The 14689-nt window shown below is 42.0% G+C and overlaps 1 protein-coding gene across 6 annotated transcripts in view; it reads left to right on the forward strand.

The window, feature by feature from the left end:
- ADAMTSL1 (ADAMTS like 1) overlaps window positions 1–14689 on the forward strand; it is a 529495-nt gene that overhangs the window by 248971 nt on the left and 265835 nt on the right. For all 6 annotated transcript variants that reach the window (XR_011020540.1, XR_011020539.1, XM_068234383.1 and 3 more), the window contains one exon: window positions 2848–2932. Coding sequence is in view for 4 of the 6 variants with exons in the window: in XM_068234383.1 (XP_068090484.1) it covers window positions 2848–2932 (85 nt within the window). In the remaining 2 variants the exon portion in view is untranslated. The remainder of the gene's footprint in view (window positions 1–2847; window positions 2933–14689) is intronic.

Here is a 14689-nt window from a genome sequence, read left to right on the forward strand (position 1 = left end):
CCAGGATTGCTTTAACAATCAGATCTTTAGTTAGCATAATAAATATTAATTGTAACACCTAGAATAATAGCGCAACAGAAAACATGGGGGAAACCATTTCACATTTGTATTAAAAGAGAGGAACACACAACTGTATCTGTAATAGCTGTCAGTGACTTCAGAATGTATAAACAGTATTGCGGCATAACAAAGAAAGCATACAAATGTTAGCCTGACAGGTCTAGCTTTTACCTCAGATTCTTCAGATATATGAGACTAGAGGTCAGACCCTGACTGTTCCTAGGTATGGCCATCTCTCATCTCATTTCTGTTTTTTGTAATCACCTTTTCCTAAAGATGTGAATTGACAACGTTTCAACATACCTTTCAATTTAGCAGGCTCCGTGCGTGGCCAGCATGGGTGCAGCTGATTACCATATCACTACTCGTGTCACGACATGGGAGAACAATGAAACCCATATCCATATGTGAGGAAATAGTAGAAACAGCATTTTGCCATAACACTGGATCAAGATCAGTCACCCTTGTTAGTTAATGAATTCCGTGCATGTTTATTACTACCTTGAGAGGGGGAAAACCTGTAGAATATTAATTCTTAATTCAAAGAAAAAAACTGGAATGAATTGGAGAAGAAAACAGTGTGTGTGACATACTGCGTCCTGCTTTCCATCAGTGATAACTAAATAAAATATGTTCCTCGTTTTTGAATCTCAGCACAGTCGATGAGCTGATAAGACAGGTTTTGGGGTATTATTGGAGCACCTCTCCACAAAACCGATCCAGGTCCAGATTTCATTTCAGAAGAGTGCATCCCCTCCTCCTCTGTAATGTATAAAGCATCGTCTTGATTATCTTCACAGGCACCATTTTGTGTATTAAATTACATTTGTAGAGTCCTCAAAAGTTGTAGGCTTTCTTCGTTTTATAGGATTTCTCTTGTATCTCAACATGGCCATTTTTCTGGCTTCTGAGCAGCTTATTATCTCTTTAACATGTGTTTGTGAGGACAGCAGGTTCCTTGTATTAAACCGTATGCGTTTCTTAAAGCAGAGGAAATTATATTACCTTTTCAACACATCAGCCAGCTGTAGTACAATTGCTCCTTGTCGTCATGTATGTCTTTCTGCTCCACTGCACATTAAAACTTACCTTTTTCTGTTTTACTTTCCGCTATTGGAAATAATAATAACTGTTGTTATAAAAATATCACATCTCGTTACAGTCTATGGCTGATCTGGTTTTGATTAGCGTATATGTGTGCTTCTTTATAGAGCCTTTATACAGTAATCATCAGCGATTATTAGGTCAGCATAAAGTAGTCAGCAATTTTCTCTGTGCCTTCATAGCTACTACTTCCATGTTAAAACTGGAAAACAATCCAATCCTAGTTGAGGTTTCTTAGGAAATAGACGTTGGAACCTATAATCTCCGCATCTAAGTCTTTTATGTTGATTGCTTTGGATGAGAACCTTTGCCTGTCAGATTGTGGGGCTTTATGGGAAACACTTTTCAGTTCAACAGTGAGCGAGCCAAAGTCTAACCGTAACTTCTTTAAAGCTCATCTCCAGGCAGAGATCTAAATTTACCATCCGATGCCTGAGTAGTCAGAAAGCCCAAATTTTACCCTTTTTTATGTGAAAGAAAGAAGACTTTTGCTGCTTAAAGCGAATCTGAACTCACAACTGCCTCTCCGCTCTAAAATATATGCAACAGCATAATAACCTTTAAAGAAAAACATTTCTTTGTTACAGCCGTTACAATTCCTGCAATAAATCTGCAATGTGTCTACTTCCTGCTTTCATGGAAGCAGATATAGGGTTAACATCCTGTGTTTACCAATTAGCTACTTTGCTGTGGCAGCCAGCTGACACAGCTGAGAGATGAAGTTACACTGAGTATTAGTCACAGATGAGGGGTTATTAGACAGGCTAAACTCTCTAAATACATACAGGGTGCATTTCTCTGTTTTCCTTCTGTCCTATGCAAGAGCTCAGGTCCACTTTAAAATCCTGTTTTAAAAAAATGTGTTGATGAATCTGAAGCATCCGAGTTGATGGAGACAGTAGTAGGCTCTATGGGAAGGACTGCTGCTTACTCCTATAGGCTTTCCCTGTTGGCTAGTAGCAATCTCGGAGACGATTGCAGCCTATAGAAAATTTGGGATTCAGGAGGTGTCTAGTGAAGGGATGCTGTACCACATATTTTGAAAGTTTGTTACCTAGCATTAAAGAGGAACTTTAGTGAAAATAATGTAATGAATAAAATGGAGGGGGGAGGGGTGTTAAAATTTTTATTTGTAAGTTGTTTAGTGAGTGTTTGCTTTTTCTAAAATATTTCCTTATCCTGACTTACATTCTGAAATGTATAGCAGGTGTTCACATCTTTAGTCCTGTCAGGTGCAGCTTTGCAGAATGTTTGTATCTGAGAACTCCAAAGCCAATAAAAATAATGCCTGGTCTCCCAGAATGTTCTGAGAGAAGAATTCTGCATAGCTAAACAGCCTAGGCTAAACATTTCTGGGTGGGTGGGGCTACATACCGATATACAGCAATATAGAGATATAGGAAGTGGTTTTGATGATGAACCGAGGAAAATTACCATAAAAGTGTGTATCCTTAATAATTTATTGCATTCTACTGTATGTTACTATAGTGTCTCTTTAATTACTAATTTACACTGATGAAAATGTAGGCTAAATATGGCAAACTGCCTTTTTTCATTTTGTACTGTTAAATGGTACAATATTTATATTTAGTTGTCTAGTTTCTAGGTAAGAATGAATGATTTTGATGGAATGCCAGTGAATTTATGGACCTTTACAAAAAGTTGCTTTATACCTCCTTGCAGAAAAACTACCAGTGGAAGCCAAGTTGCCATGGTACAAGCAAGCTCAGGAGTTGGAAGAAAAAGCATCCGTGTCTGAAGAGCCTTCGTAAGTCCTCATTTTACTTGATTTATTCAATACTGAAGAATTGCATTTTGCTATCCCAATTTAGAGTGGCCACGATCAGCACAAAGGAAGCAGTGCATCTTGTGTACCAGGAAAGCAGCTGTGATGTGCAGGAACAGTGAACTTCTGCAGTGGCTAGCACATCTGGAGCTGGACCTAGCTATATTAGCAGTTATGTGTGGCTCCAATAGAATGAATAGGGAAAGCGAGTATGTATGTGGGCAGTATGTATGTGCACAATTTGCCACACTGACTGCCAGCAAGCACATTGTCACACTGACTGTCAGGCATCACCTTGCTTGATGACCCAGCTACTTGAATCATTTAGGAAAAGATGTGTGGAGACCCAACCTGCAGTGCAATGTCCTTGCTTAGGAATTAATTGTTAATAAAATTAGTTAATAAAATGTATGCCGTCAATGATTTCTCTTCATTTTAGGCCTGGTTCACACATAAATCTGTACATTTCCAGTTCAAAGTTTGAGGAAAAAAGAATCCGGGCGCAAGTGGATTGCAAAGTATAACACTGTATTTTATTCCATCCTGAACACCATTACAGAGTTTAGCAATGTAAGCGGCCTGATAGTCGCTTCGTGAGTTACACTCGCTTCCTCAGAGATCAGACACCAAATGCATTTGGTGTCTGGTCTCTGAGGAAGCGAGTCTAACTCACGAAACGGCTGTCAGGCCGCTTAGACTGCTAAATAGAGATGGCTCGAACCTCAGATTTTGGGTTCGCAGACGCGAACTTCCGCAAAAGTTCGAGTTCACGCAAAATGGCTAACCGCCATAGACTTCAATGGGCGGGCGAATTTTGAAACCTACAAAGACTGTTTCTGGCCACAAACATGATGGAAACATTGTTTCAAGGGGTCTAACACCTGGAGGGGGCATGACAGAGTGGGATACATGCCAAAAGTCCCTGGGAAAATTACGTAGTTGACGCAGAGTAGGATTATAATCCCTAAAGGGCAAAAAGCAAAGTACATTCCCACATTTGAGGAAAAGGGCTGCTTTAAAATGTCAAGAGTGGTAATGTAAGGGTTATGCCCGCTTCACACTGACAGACAAAACGCCACGTTAACCAGGATTGAGTGCTAACAGGTCTGTAAGGTGTGTTGGCGCTGCATGCGCGCTCAACTGAGGCAGACTGGCTCAGTGTACAGGTGAATTTTTTTTTTTCTTGCGCCTATTTGTGAAAGTTATTGATAAAAAAATATTTTGAAAGTTATTTATGTATATATTTGTTATTTATAACAAATTAAAAAATACAAATGTATTTATAAAAAATACAAAATTTCAAGGTATTATTTCTATCATTTCAATGATAATTTTCAAAAAATCAGCAGGTTTCAGGCTGGCAGCAGCAGGCCTGCCTGCCTGCCTGCCTGCCATTCATGGTGGGGGTGGTGTCAACCAACTCTAATGCAGTGTCACGCAGTGGAGGCTTGCTGCCAGTTGCCATTGGTGTTCAGTGGGTGGCAGGCTGGCAGCAGGCCTGCCTGCCATTCGTGGTGGGGGTGGTGCCACCAATTACACTGCAGATATGCACTGATATAATACAGCGTGCTTGGCCTGGCACAGTATAGGAAGGGCCAGCTGAGACTGTGCATTGTATCTATGCAGTGTCAGTCACAAAGAGAGCTATGGTATAGTAAGTTGAATCACACAAATACAGTGGAAAGATATGCACTGGTAATACAGTGTGCTGGGCCTGGCACAGTACAGCAAGGGTCAGCTGTAAGTGCGACAGACAGGGCTGTATCTATGCAGTGTCAGTGTCACACACACAAAAAAACACATCAGAAGAATATTAGCCCTCAAAAGAGCTTTTTTTGGTGGATCAGTTCATTTCGGCATGCGGCTCTGAGAGCCGAGCGCCGAACCTGGGAGCCTAACAGCAATGCTATGATGCGTGTCCCGCGTAGCAGTAATTCGGGGCTCTGGCGGCTGCCAGACCCCAAATTACATCTCCCTCCGAGTTGCGATAACTTAGAGGGGAATAGTATTTAACGCCGCCTCGGAGTTTATCAGCAGTGGGGAAAGCTGTCATTCGGCTCTCCCCGCGCCGAACTGTGCGGCGCCGATATAACATGCACCCCTTTTTTGGGGTGCTTTCAGCAACAAATTTCAGTGAGGAGCACGCTAACAAGAGCCTAACTAACGCTTTCCCTATCTCTCCAGCAATCTCTATCCCTTCCTCTGACTACAAAATACAGCCAGAGACTAAGAACATGACCGACGCTGCTGCGTTTTTATAGGGGGTGCAGGGGTCCAAGAAGGAGTGCAGCCTGACTTGGCTGCCATGTGTCTGCGGACTGTGATGTGGAGGGTCAAAATTTAGCCCAATGGCGAGGTATGGGGGCGGGTCGAACGCGCTATGTGTTCGCTACCTGACACGGACAGCTGAACTCCGTGTGAACTACCCGCCAGGCAAACCGTTCGTGCCATCTCTACTACTAAACTCTGTAATTGTGTTGAGGATGGAATAAAATACAGTGTTACGCTTTGCAATACACTGGTGCCCGGATTCTTTTTCCTTAAACTTTGGATTAATGGATGTGCAATTGTCTGGAAGCACAGTGGATCACTGTGAACACCTTCATCAATCTGCTACAGTCAGCATCTATTGCCAACCTACAGACTGTCCTTCTGCTGGTTAAGGATATTTCCAGTCCAGCCCAGTCCTGTCAGTTTTGCATCAATTTTACCTGACTAGACCGAAAACGTATATCTTTTATGTGTGAACATACCCATAGAAAACTGATACAAAACTGACAGTTCTGGACTGGAAATGTACACCTTTTATTAGAGAACACAGCCATAGAAATGCATACATAACTAACAGGACAGGACTGGACCTGGAAATGTACAAATTTATGTGTGAACACGTCCATAGAAATGCATACAAAACTGATCCCAACTGTCAAAAACTTACAGGACTGAACAACTTTTTATGTGTGAACCAAGGCTTTGTCTGTTAGTTATCAGTTGGACTGTTTCATGGACTAATTCTGCGTAGTAAATCTTGAGTTGTCAAATTCTAGCCAACATTCCATTGTGGTAATGTATTGATCTAATTGGTTTTGGGCTGTTAACATAATCCCCCTGCCACTGTGTCTATTTTTCTTCAATAATATTCCAGTATTGGACTCCATTAGATTTTTCACAAAGGTAGAATAAGAGATCTTGCTGCATTCATTAGATGTATCAGTATTGTCTTTTTACATTTTGTGAGTGGGTAGTAGACATTGTGGAGCAGATAAACATCCAATGAGAACTGGATTGGCATAGTAGAGATGTTCAATACCATGACCATAATAACCTTTTTGCAAAAAAATCTGCCAATTTAGGACACACCCATGTGATATAACGTAAGTTCCAGTCATTCTCTATTTAACTCCAGCATTTATTTTCAAATGAAGGGGATTTTTTAACTTAAAGAGAATATGTACTCTAAAATTCTTACAATAAAAAGCATACCATTCTATTCATTATGTTCTCCTGGGCCCCTCTGTGCTGTTTCTGCCACTCCTTGCTGCAATCCTGGCTTGTAATGGCCAGTTTTAGGCAGTGTTTACAAACAAAAGACATGGCTGCTAACAGCATGTGATAGGCTGAGAGTAGCTCAGTGTGTGAGTCATACAGAGCTTGGAGGGGGCCTGGAGAGGGTGTGTATAGCTTATATCCTATCACAAGCAGACCTGCACATTCCAGCCTGAGTGCCTGAGCCCGACAGAGCCGACAGAGGAAAGAAGATTAGATTATATAACAGAGATAACACAGCCACTGTGCAACTAGGAAAGGCTGCAGTAAGACAGACCACATTAGAACAGGTATAGGAACTTATAGGATAGAATAAATAAGGATGAAATTTTTGTTACAGAGTCTCTTTAAGGGTTTATACAAATGAGTTTGAAATGTACTGTAAAGCTTTGTTCCTACAATATAGTGTTGAATGCACCCTTGTGAGTTATTTTGGCAATTCTTCCTATTGCTTCCCTGTAAGTTGAAACCTTAAGTCTCTGTTTCATTTCTCTTCATAATCTAGTATATTTGATTATTTTTGTGGTAATCAGTATGGTGTAAATCCAGAAGAATATGTGTCTTTGGGGACTTGATGCTAAATATTTGTTTTAAATGGGACCAGCTACACTCTTATTGTTGATTTCATCTATGAATGTTAGAAATTGTCCGATTTAGAAGTATGTCCAGAAAATAAGATTTTAATTTGCTTTGAAAGTGTGCAGTAGCTCATTTCTGTATAGGATTTTGCAAGATCATTCTCAAAAAAATCTCAGGATCTTAGGTCTAATGTTCTGTTTGGTGACAAAAGTTAAGCCCCAGTGGAAAATTTAAATCAGTTTGCAGTGAGGCTTGTTTGAATTTCCCAGTTAACAACTATAATTGTCTTTAACAGAGAAACTCCAACCTAGAATTTAACTTTATCCCAATCAGTAGCTGATACCCACTTTTACATGAGAAATATAATGATTTTCACAAACAGACCATCAGGGGGCGCTGTATGACTGATTTTGTGCTGAAACCCCCCCCCCCCCCCCCCCCACAAGAAGCTCTGGGACCGCGGTACTCTGGGCAAAGTGCCACAATGTAACAATGTTCACAGACAGGAAATGGCTGTTTACAGCTGTCTCTAACAGCCAAAACAGCTAGGAGCAGCTACATAACCTGCCCACAGTAAAAATGTCACCATGTAATAAATGTCAGAATGTAAATCGGAGAGAGGAAAGATTTTACAATGAGCAAACACTGACTAAATCATTTATACATAATTATGGTAAAAAATGAAGCACTTTTTTTACTACATTATTTTCACTGGAGTTCCTCTTTAAATAGTGTGTGAACTGCAAGGAAAAGCACCAATCAGAAGAAGAGGACAAAGACAAACATGCACTTACCAAGGTCCCCTACCATTGCTTTGTGAAAGCAAAGACCATCCCAGCAGCAGGCAGGATGGGAGGGTGAAGGAGGTTGCACGCCTGCCATCTGTTTTTTTTATTAAAACCTTGGTTTTTGACAAAATCATGATCATCCGTATTTTCTGTGAGCCACATTTGAAACGGGACAAGAACATTAAACACTTGGGCACCACATGCAAGCTTAACCACATGAGGATCCACCGTACAGCTAAGTGGTGAACCACCTGTCCCCAAAGACAGAACTGCTGACTTACCCTACTTTTTTCACACTGACAGGAAGTTGGGTGGTGAACACTCTAGAAACAGAGACAACATGAGCCTAATAGCACAGTATGTCACTTTTTATTGTGTAGAGGAGAGGTTTACAAAGGAAATATACTCACAAGGGTGGGTTGCATAAAGGGGCAACCAACTACATGAAGCAGGTGGAGAACTTTAGCCCATCTCCACTTGGGTACCTCCAGGTATGGCTGGATGAAGAATGGTCGCACTCTTAAAATAATAATTACAGCTTGAAAGTGGTAGACCCACAGCAGGCTGGAAATTCCCTCCCCTTTCCAAGAGAGGGGTAGGTGATACTAGCACAACAGAGGGGAAGAGGCACCCAGGGCTAGATAAAACTACGTTAAAACGATGTAAAATAAAAAATATAGTGGTGGCTTACCTCTCAATACGACATCTCAATGAGTCACCATATACATGTTTAACCATGGGTAGCTCCATCTAAAGCAGACTGCGCTTCTAAAGTGATTGACACAAGTCCCCGCCCTTGTCCCCATCAAACCACCTTTTTGCTTCCTCATTCGGCCGCATGTTTTCTATTATAATGCTCTTTCTTGATTGACCAGCTACAGCAGCCAGAAGCGACATAGAGCAAGTTGCACTGCAATTCCAAACATATCTGGCCATTAAAAAGGTTATTTTGTTCATCAGTGTGCCTTTACACCATTCATATTCAGCTATTTACCTAGTCACTATTAGAATTAGACTGATATAGTATTTGATCTGGTTAAGCTTTAAAAGAATCCAAAAAGCTGTAAATTGAAGGACTTCCATTGACACACACACACACACACACACACACACCACACCACACCACACCACACCACACCACACACCACACCACACCACACACACACCACACACGACACACACCACACCACACCACACTCATTTTCTGTTTTTCACATAATGCCCCTCAGACATTTATTGATCTTCACCTGCCTTTTTATATCGTTTGGATACAGTAGTTTCCCTTCACAAACCATAATAATTTTTTCCCCCATTGACGTACATTCTGTTTGGAGCCAAACTCCACCTGATTTGGACTCTTTGGACCTGTTTGTCCAGACAGCCCTTGAACCAAACTGAGGCAAATTCGAGCATTAATACCTCTAGACATGTTGCAGATTAAGCTATTTTATAATTTACTATAACTATCAAGTATGTGCCATGGTGTAATGTAAAAATAAAAAGTCCAACTGGAAAAGAGGTGTGAATTTGATTTGTGAGGAGATATAAAGTAGGGCGATTTTGCAGGTAATTATTCAGGTAGAGGTTTTCAGAAGTCACTGAAAGGAAATGATGCTAAAATAGTCAGCACTGAAACCACAGTGTTTCTGTACGGAAACTAGAAATGCTATTATTAAAATGTAGCTTATAACTATTTCCCTTTGGAACGTGATTAATGGGTGCAATTTACAGCTTTGATCTGCACAGTTCCTCGCTCTGTATATGCAGGAGCTTACAGGACTGAAATTGAAATCTTAATGTAGTCAAATAAATTTTCCTTTCAGAGGAGTAGAATACCATGTAGGGCTGCTTAATATATACTGTATTATATTGCAAATGAAGCACATGTGGTGAGCTACTGCAATGCCGGGATCTATTTTCCTATATAACACACATTAACAGGCAGAATGGATATGATGCTGAGCTTTACTTGCTTTATTTTATGGTCACAGTTAACAAAGGCACTAGTGTCTTTTTCTTGTATTTTAATTCAAATATCTGTGTTTGCTGAGCTCAGAAACAATTTACATTCAGGTGTATGGATACACACACACAAAACTTTGGTATATAATGGAATTAGAGGTAGGCAGAATCTGGCACGAAAGCTGCGGATTCACTGTTGCAGTTCAATCCCTTAGCTATTGAATATAATTTAGGGGGCCACAGGGTACTTAGCTGTACTATAAACACTTAACTGTCCTCATACAGTGTGGAATGTATGTAATAATGGTTCTGTTTCAGGGTCTCTACAAAGTGGTGTCTTTGGTTTTACTTTAGCAGCAGCACAGCTCATTTTACTTTTACAGTCAACTTGTTGCACATATTAAGGACCTGTTCATACTGTCAGCGTTTACAGAATGCATAGAAATTCAAAGAAACGCAAGTTGAAAAACGCATGCGTTTGTATGTATTTTTCTTGCTTTCAAATGCGTTTTCTATTGCGTTTTGCACACACACGTCACATAGGAAACAGAAAAGAATTATGGGAAACGCAGAGGGAAACTTACGCTAAAATGCAATAGTACGCGTTTTTGATACGCATCTATAGACTTTCATTGCGTCCGTTTCTGTGCGTGACGCACAGAACTGCATGCAGCAATGCGGATGAGAAACGTATGCGTCTCATACGCATACATGTGAACAAGGCTATTAGAAAACATTAGTAGCTGTTTCTATGCGCAAAATCTGCCCGTATGCGTTCTGTAAAAACGGCTAGGAACGCACATAGTCTGAACGGGGCCTAAGGGAAAAAAACATTGTTTACAAAATCTTTTGCCTGTTATAATATTCCTTATCTCTCTGGTCCCACATTTTTTATTGAGAGGGTTACAGCACCATGCCTCTAACTTTTTGAGGTAAGAAAGAGGGACACCTTAAAGGCACGCCCATGTCACACCTCTAATCATGCATACCACAAAGAAATCATAAGTACATTTTTCATTTTTGTATAAGGTGTTTGAGCAGCTGATGCCATGTAAGTCACTTTCAAAGTACCAGGCCAGGTTAAATGCACTAAGGCTGGGTCCACATTGCAGCGGATGGACAACAGTGCGTTCACAGGATACGCTGTGGTCCACTGCAGTGTCTGTTGCCTTATACAACAAAGAAAGATGTCAGCAACACCTGTAAGTAAATTGAGTGTGCTAGGGTCCAAAATGATAAGCTAGAGACTGGGAAAGCAGACCCTCAAAAGTATAGTTGCAAGTTGATATGCAATAATCTTTATTACAAAAATGAGATATATATGACACTTATGATAGTTCAAAAATTAAAAACTATTAAAAAAAGAGCCATGTCATCTTAAATCACCTTGCTGTCACAATCAAGCCCATATAGGTAAATATGATAGTACGTTACTAAATATTCATACAGTATATCCTAAACCACACCATATGCAATGGATAATCATATAATAGTAATACACCAAGCCAGTAGGTTCAATACTAGAGCCCACAGGTGGATGAACCCGGGTTCAGTAAAGTAGTGATAAATGTCAATAGTGATAATGCATGTTCCCTCTATAGATATATAAGCTCAAAAACAACATATTCCATAATTGTGAAAAAAAACACATGAAAAAGTGCATAGTGCAAAGAAACCCACATCAATATACATGAACAGTGCCAAACTGCATAATTTATAACCAACCAAGGAGCGGCCTATATAGATAAAGTGCATACGAGGAGAAAAAGGTGAATAGAATGGAGATACTTAGCCCAGGAGAAGGTGTGGATGAAGGGCAGCACAGAAAGGGAGAGACTGGGATCCCCTCAAGACAGTCCCACTAGTTCCGTGGGTGTCACCCCACTTTATCAAGGAGAGAGGACACTGTGTGTGTCCTCTTTCCATGATAAAGCGGAGTGAACGCCCTCTTCTTATGCACTTCGGGGTCATGTCCGTTCATTACAGGGACTACAAATGGTTCGGGGAAAGTTTGAGAATACTCGTCCAGATAGGCTTAAAGAGACTCTGAAGCAAGAATAAATCTCGCTTCAGAGCTCATAGTTAGCAGGGGCATGTGTGCCCCTGCTAAAACGCCGCTATCCCGTGGCTAAACGGGGTTCCCTTCACCCCCAAACCCACCCCCGCAAAACTTGGTAGTCAACTTGGTTGTAAATTTTCTCTTCCTGGAGAAAGGGCTAACGGCTGTAGCTCTGCCTCTAATCAAGTCTATCAGACGCACATCGCCGCCTCTCCCCCGCCCCTCTCAGTGAAGGAAGACTGAGAGGGGCGGGGGAGAGGCAGAGATACGCGCTGACAGACGCGCGTGTGGCAGGGCTGTGGCGGTTAGACAAAAAGAAAAAACCAGAGCGCACCGCTGGTGCAATAACTTTTTTACTTCAATTAGACACGCTGTTAAAAGTACACTTACAGTGTATCAATGGTGTATGCGCCTGTCAGGCCTGCCGTCTATCCTCTCCTGTAACCCGCGCTTGGCCAGAGCGGCGGGATGCGATGGAACTGCCGTGGGAGTCGGAAGCGGTGGGCGGAGCCAGGACGCGGGGATGCCGTCTGACGTCACAACGTTTCGGCGTAGACCACGCCTTCATCAGGTGACGTCACGGCGGGGATGGCAATCCTTTATACCCACGTGTGTGGGTGTAAAGGTGACTAGACAGTCTCCTATTGGCTGTCAGTGGGCTTGATTCACAAAGCGGTGCTAACCTACTTAGCACGTCTAAAGTCTTTAGACGGGCTAACCAGGGTGCTAATTAGGCTAGCACCGGATTGCTCAATCAGATCGCGCGCTAACTTTGTGTGCGCAAAGTTTTACGCGCGCTAAGTCCCATAGGCTTTAATGGCCACTTCGCGCGGAGCGCCCTGTGCTCTGTGCAGTACGCGCGTAAAGTTTTACGCGCATAAAGTTTTGCGCGCGTAAAGTTTTATGCGCGAAAAGCTTGTTTAGACGTGCTAAGGGGGTTAGATTGATTAGCTGGCTATAATGGATTTCCCCCCCCTGCCAGCTAATCAATCTAATCCCGTTATCCAGAGTAGGACAGTGGCCCACTAGAAATTGTTTTTGTATGGTGCCAATTTTGCTTGTGCTGTAATTGGCACAATCTCAACACTCATAACACAGGCTGAAAAGAATAGGTAGGGGCGGGTGAAGCTCTAGTATAATATGCTCCCGTGATCAGACAAACTGGGGGATTAGATTTTTATACAGTAAGGCTTAATAACCCAGGTCATTTGCCATAAACTCGCCTGTCATTTAGGGCGGTCAGAGATTGCGCCGTCAAACTCTTTTCACTTAGTTTTTATTCCAAGTTTGTTTTTTATCCAGAGAGCCTCCAGTTAAAGCAGTACCATTTTTATTATAATCTGTCATATGGGTCCCCTCCCGTACAGGTTGACAGGCACAGGCTAGTACAGCAGTGCAGTTTGAAAGATGGGGGCTAAATCCGTCTAGACTGCACATCACTAATTTTATTAGGGTAGCTGCAGACATTCGCCTAGTCCTGGCGCTACTGTTCCAAACATAATTGATATTATGTATTATTTCTATTTATTATTTTTAATTTCCTCACAATTCAATAGTTTTAAATAAAGTTTTTAGCTTTCACATACTGACAGCCAATAGGAGACTGTCTAGTCACCTTTACACCCACACACGTGGGTATAAAGGATTGCCGTCCCCGCCGTGACGTCACCTGATGAAGGCGTGGTCTACGCCGAAACGTTGTGACGTCAGACAGCATCCCCGCGTCCTGGTTCCGCCCACCGCTTCCGACTCCCACGACAGTTCCATCGCATCCCGCCGCTCTGGCCAAGCGCTGGTTACAGGAGAGGATAGACGGCAGGCCTGACAGGCGCATACACCATTCATACACTGTAAGTGTACTTTTAACAGCGTGTCTAATTGAAGTAAAAAAGTTATTGCACCAGCGGTGCGCTCTGGTTTTTTCTTTTTGTCTCTTGCTAGAATTGCTGGTACCATCCAGTTTACGGAGCAGCATCCATCCACACTCTTCCACCATCCAACAAAGGCAGCGCAGGGATTTTTCTTTTGCTGTGGCGGTTAGCCCTGCCCCAATGCGGAAGCGCTCCCCGGCTGTACGGAGGGGATTTGGGGGTGAAGGGACCCCCATTAAGCTGCGGGATAGCGGCGTTTTAGCAGGTGCACACATGCCCCTGCTATCTATGAGGTCTGAAGCGAGATTTATTCTCGCTTCAGACTCTCTTTAAGTGGTTAAGTGACAAGACAATATACTTTGTACAGCACTGCGGAAGATGTTGGCGCTAAATAAATACTAAATTATAATAATAATCTCAGTCTCCATATGTCTCTAACTTCAGGTTTCTTTTAAGAATTGAAATAGTAATAATAGTATGCATGTTCCTTGCTATAAGTGAAAAGCTCCACTCTGTCCCATGGAAGACAACAGCGATTGGAAAGGGAAAATACAACTCTGGCAATATTTTTCATTAAGCAAAAATGCTCCAGGATCTTGGAGGATGCATAGTTGCCCAAACTGACTAAAAACCGTTAGATTGAATGTCTACTATCTGATGTTTGTACAGAGCTTAAACAGGGAAAGCGGCTGTGGTGCAGACAAGCCATGCAGACAAGGCTGTTTGCAGGAGCTGTATGTAATCACTTGGGCACTCAAGGTGCATAGACACCTTAAAATTATTTTGCCCACTAAAATCGGAACCTGATCCCTAAGGTGACAGTTTGAGGCCCAATGTTGTACAGATGCCTCTCTGGCCTCCAGTCTAGCTACACTATTTATTGCTGTGGAATGGGGAGGAGGTCCAATGGCGCAGAGCATGACGGAGCGAAGCA

The sequence above is a fragment of the Hyperolius riggenbachi genome, chromosome 1, assembly GCF_040937935.1.
Source record: "Hyperolius riggenbachi isolate aHypRig1 chromosome 1, aHypRig1.pri, whole genome shotgun sequence".
NCBI lineage: Eukaryota > Metazoa > Chordata > Amphibia > Anura > Hyperoliidae > Hyperolius > Hyperolius riggenbachi.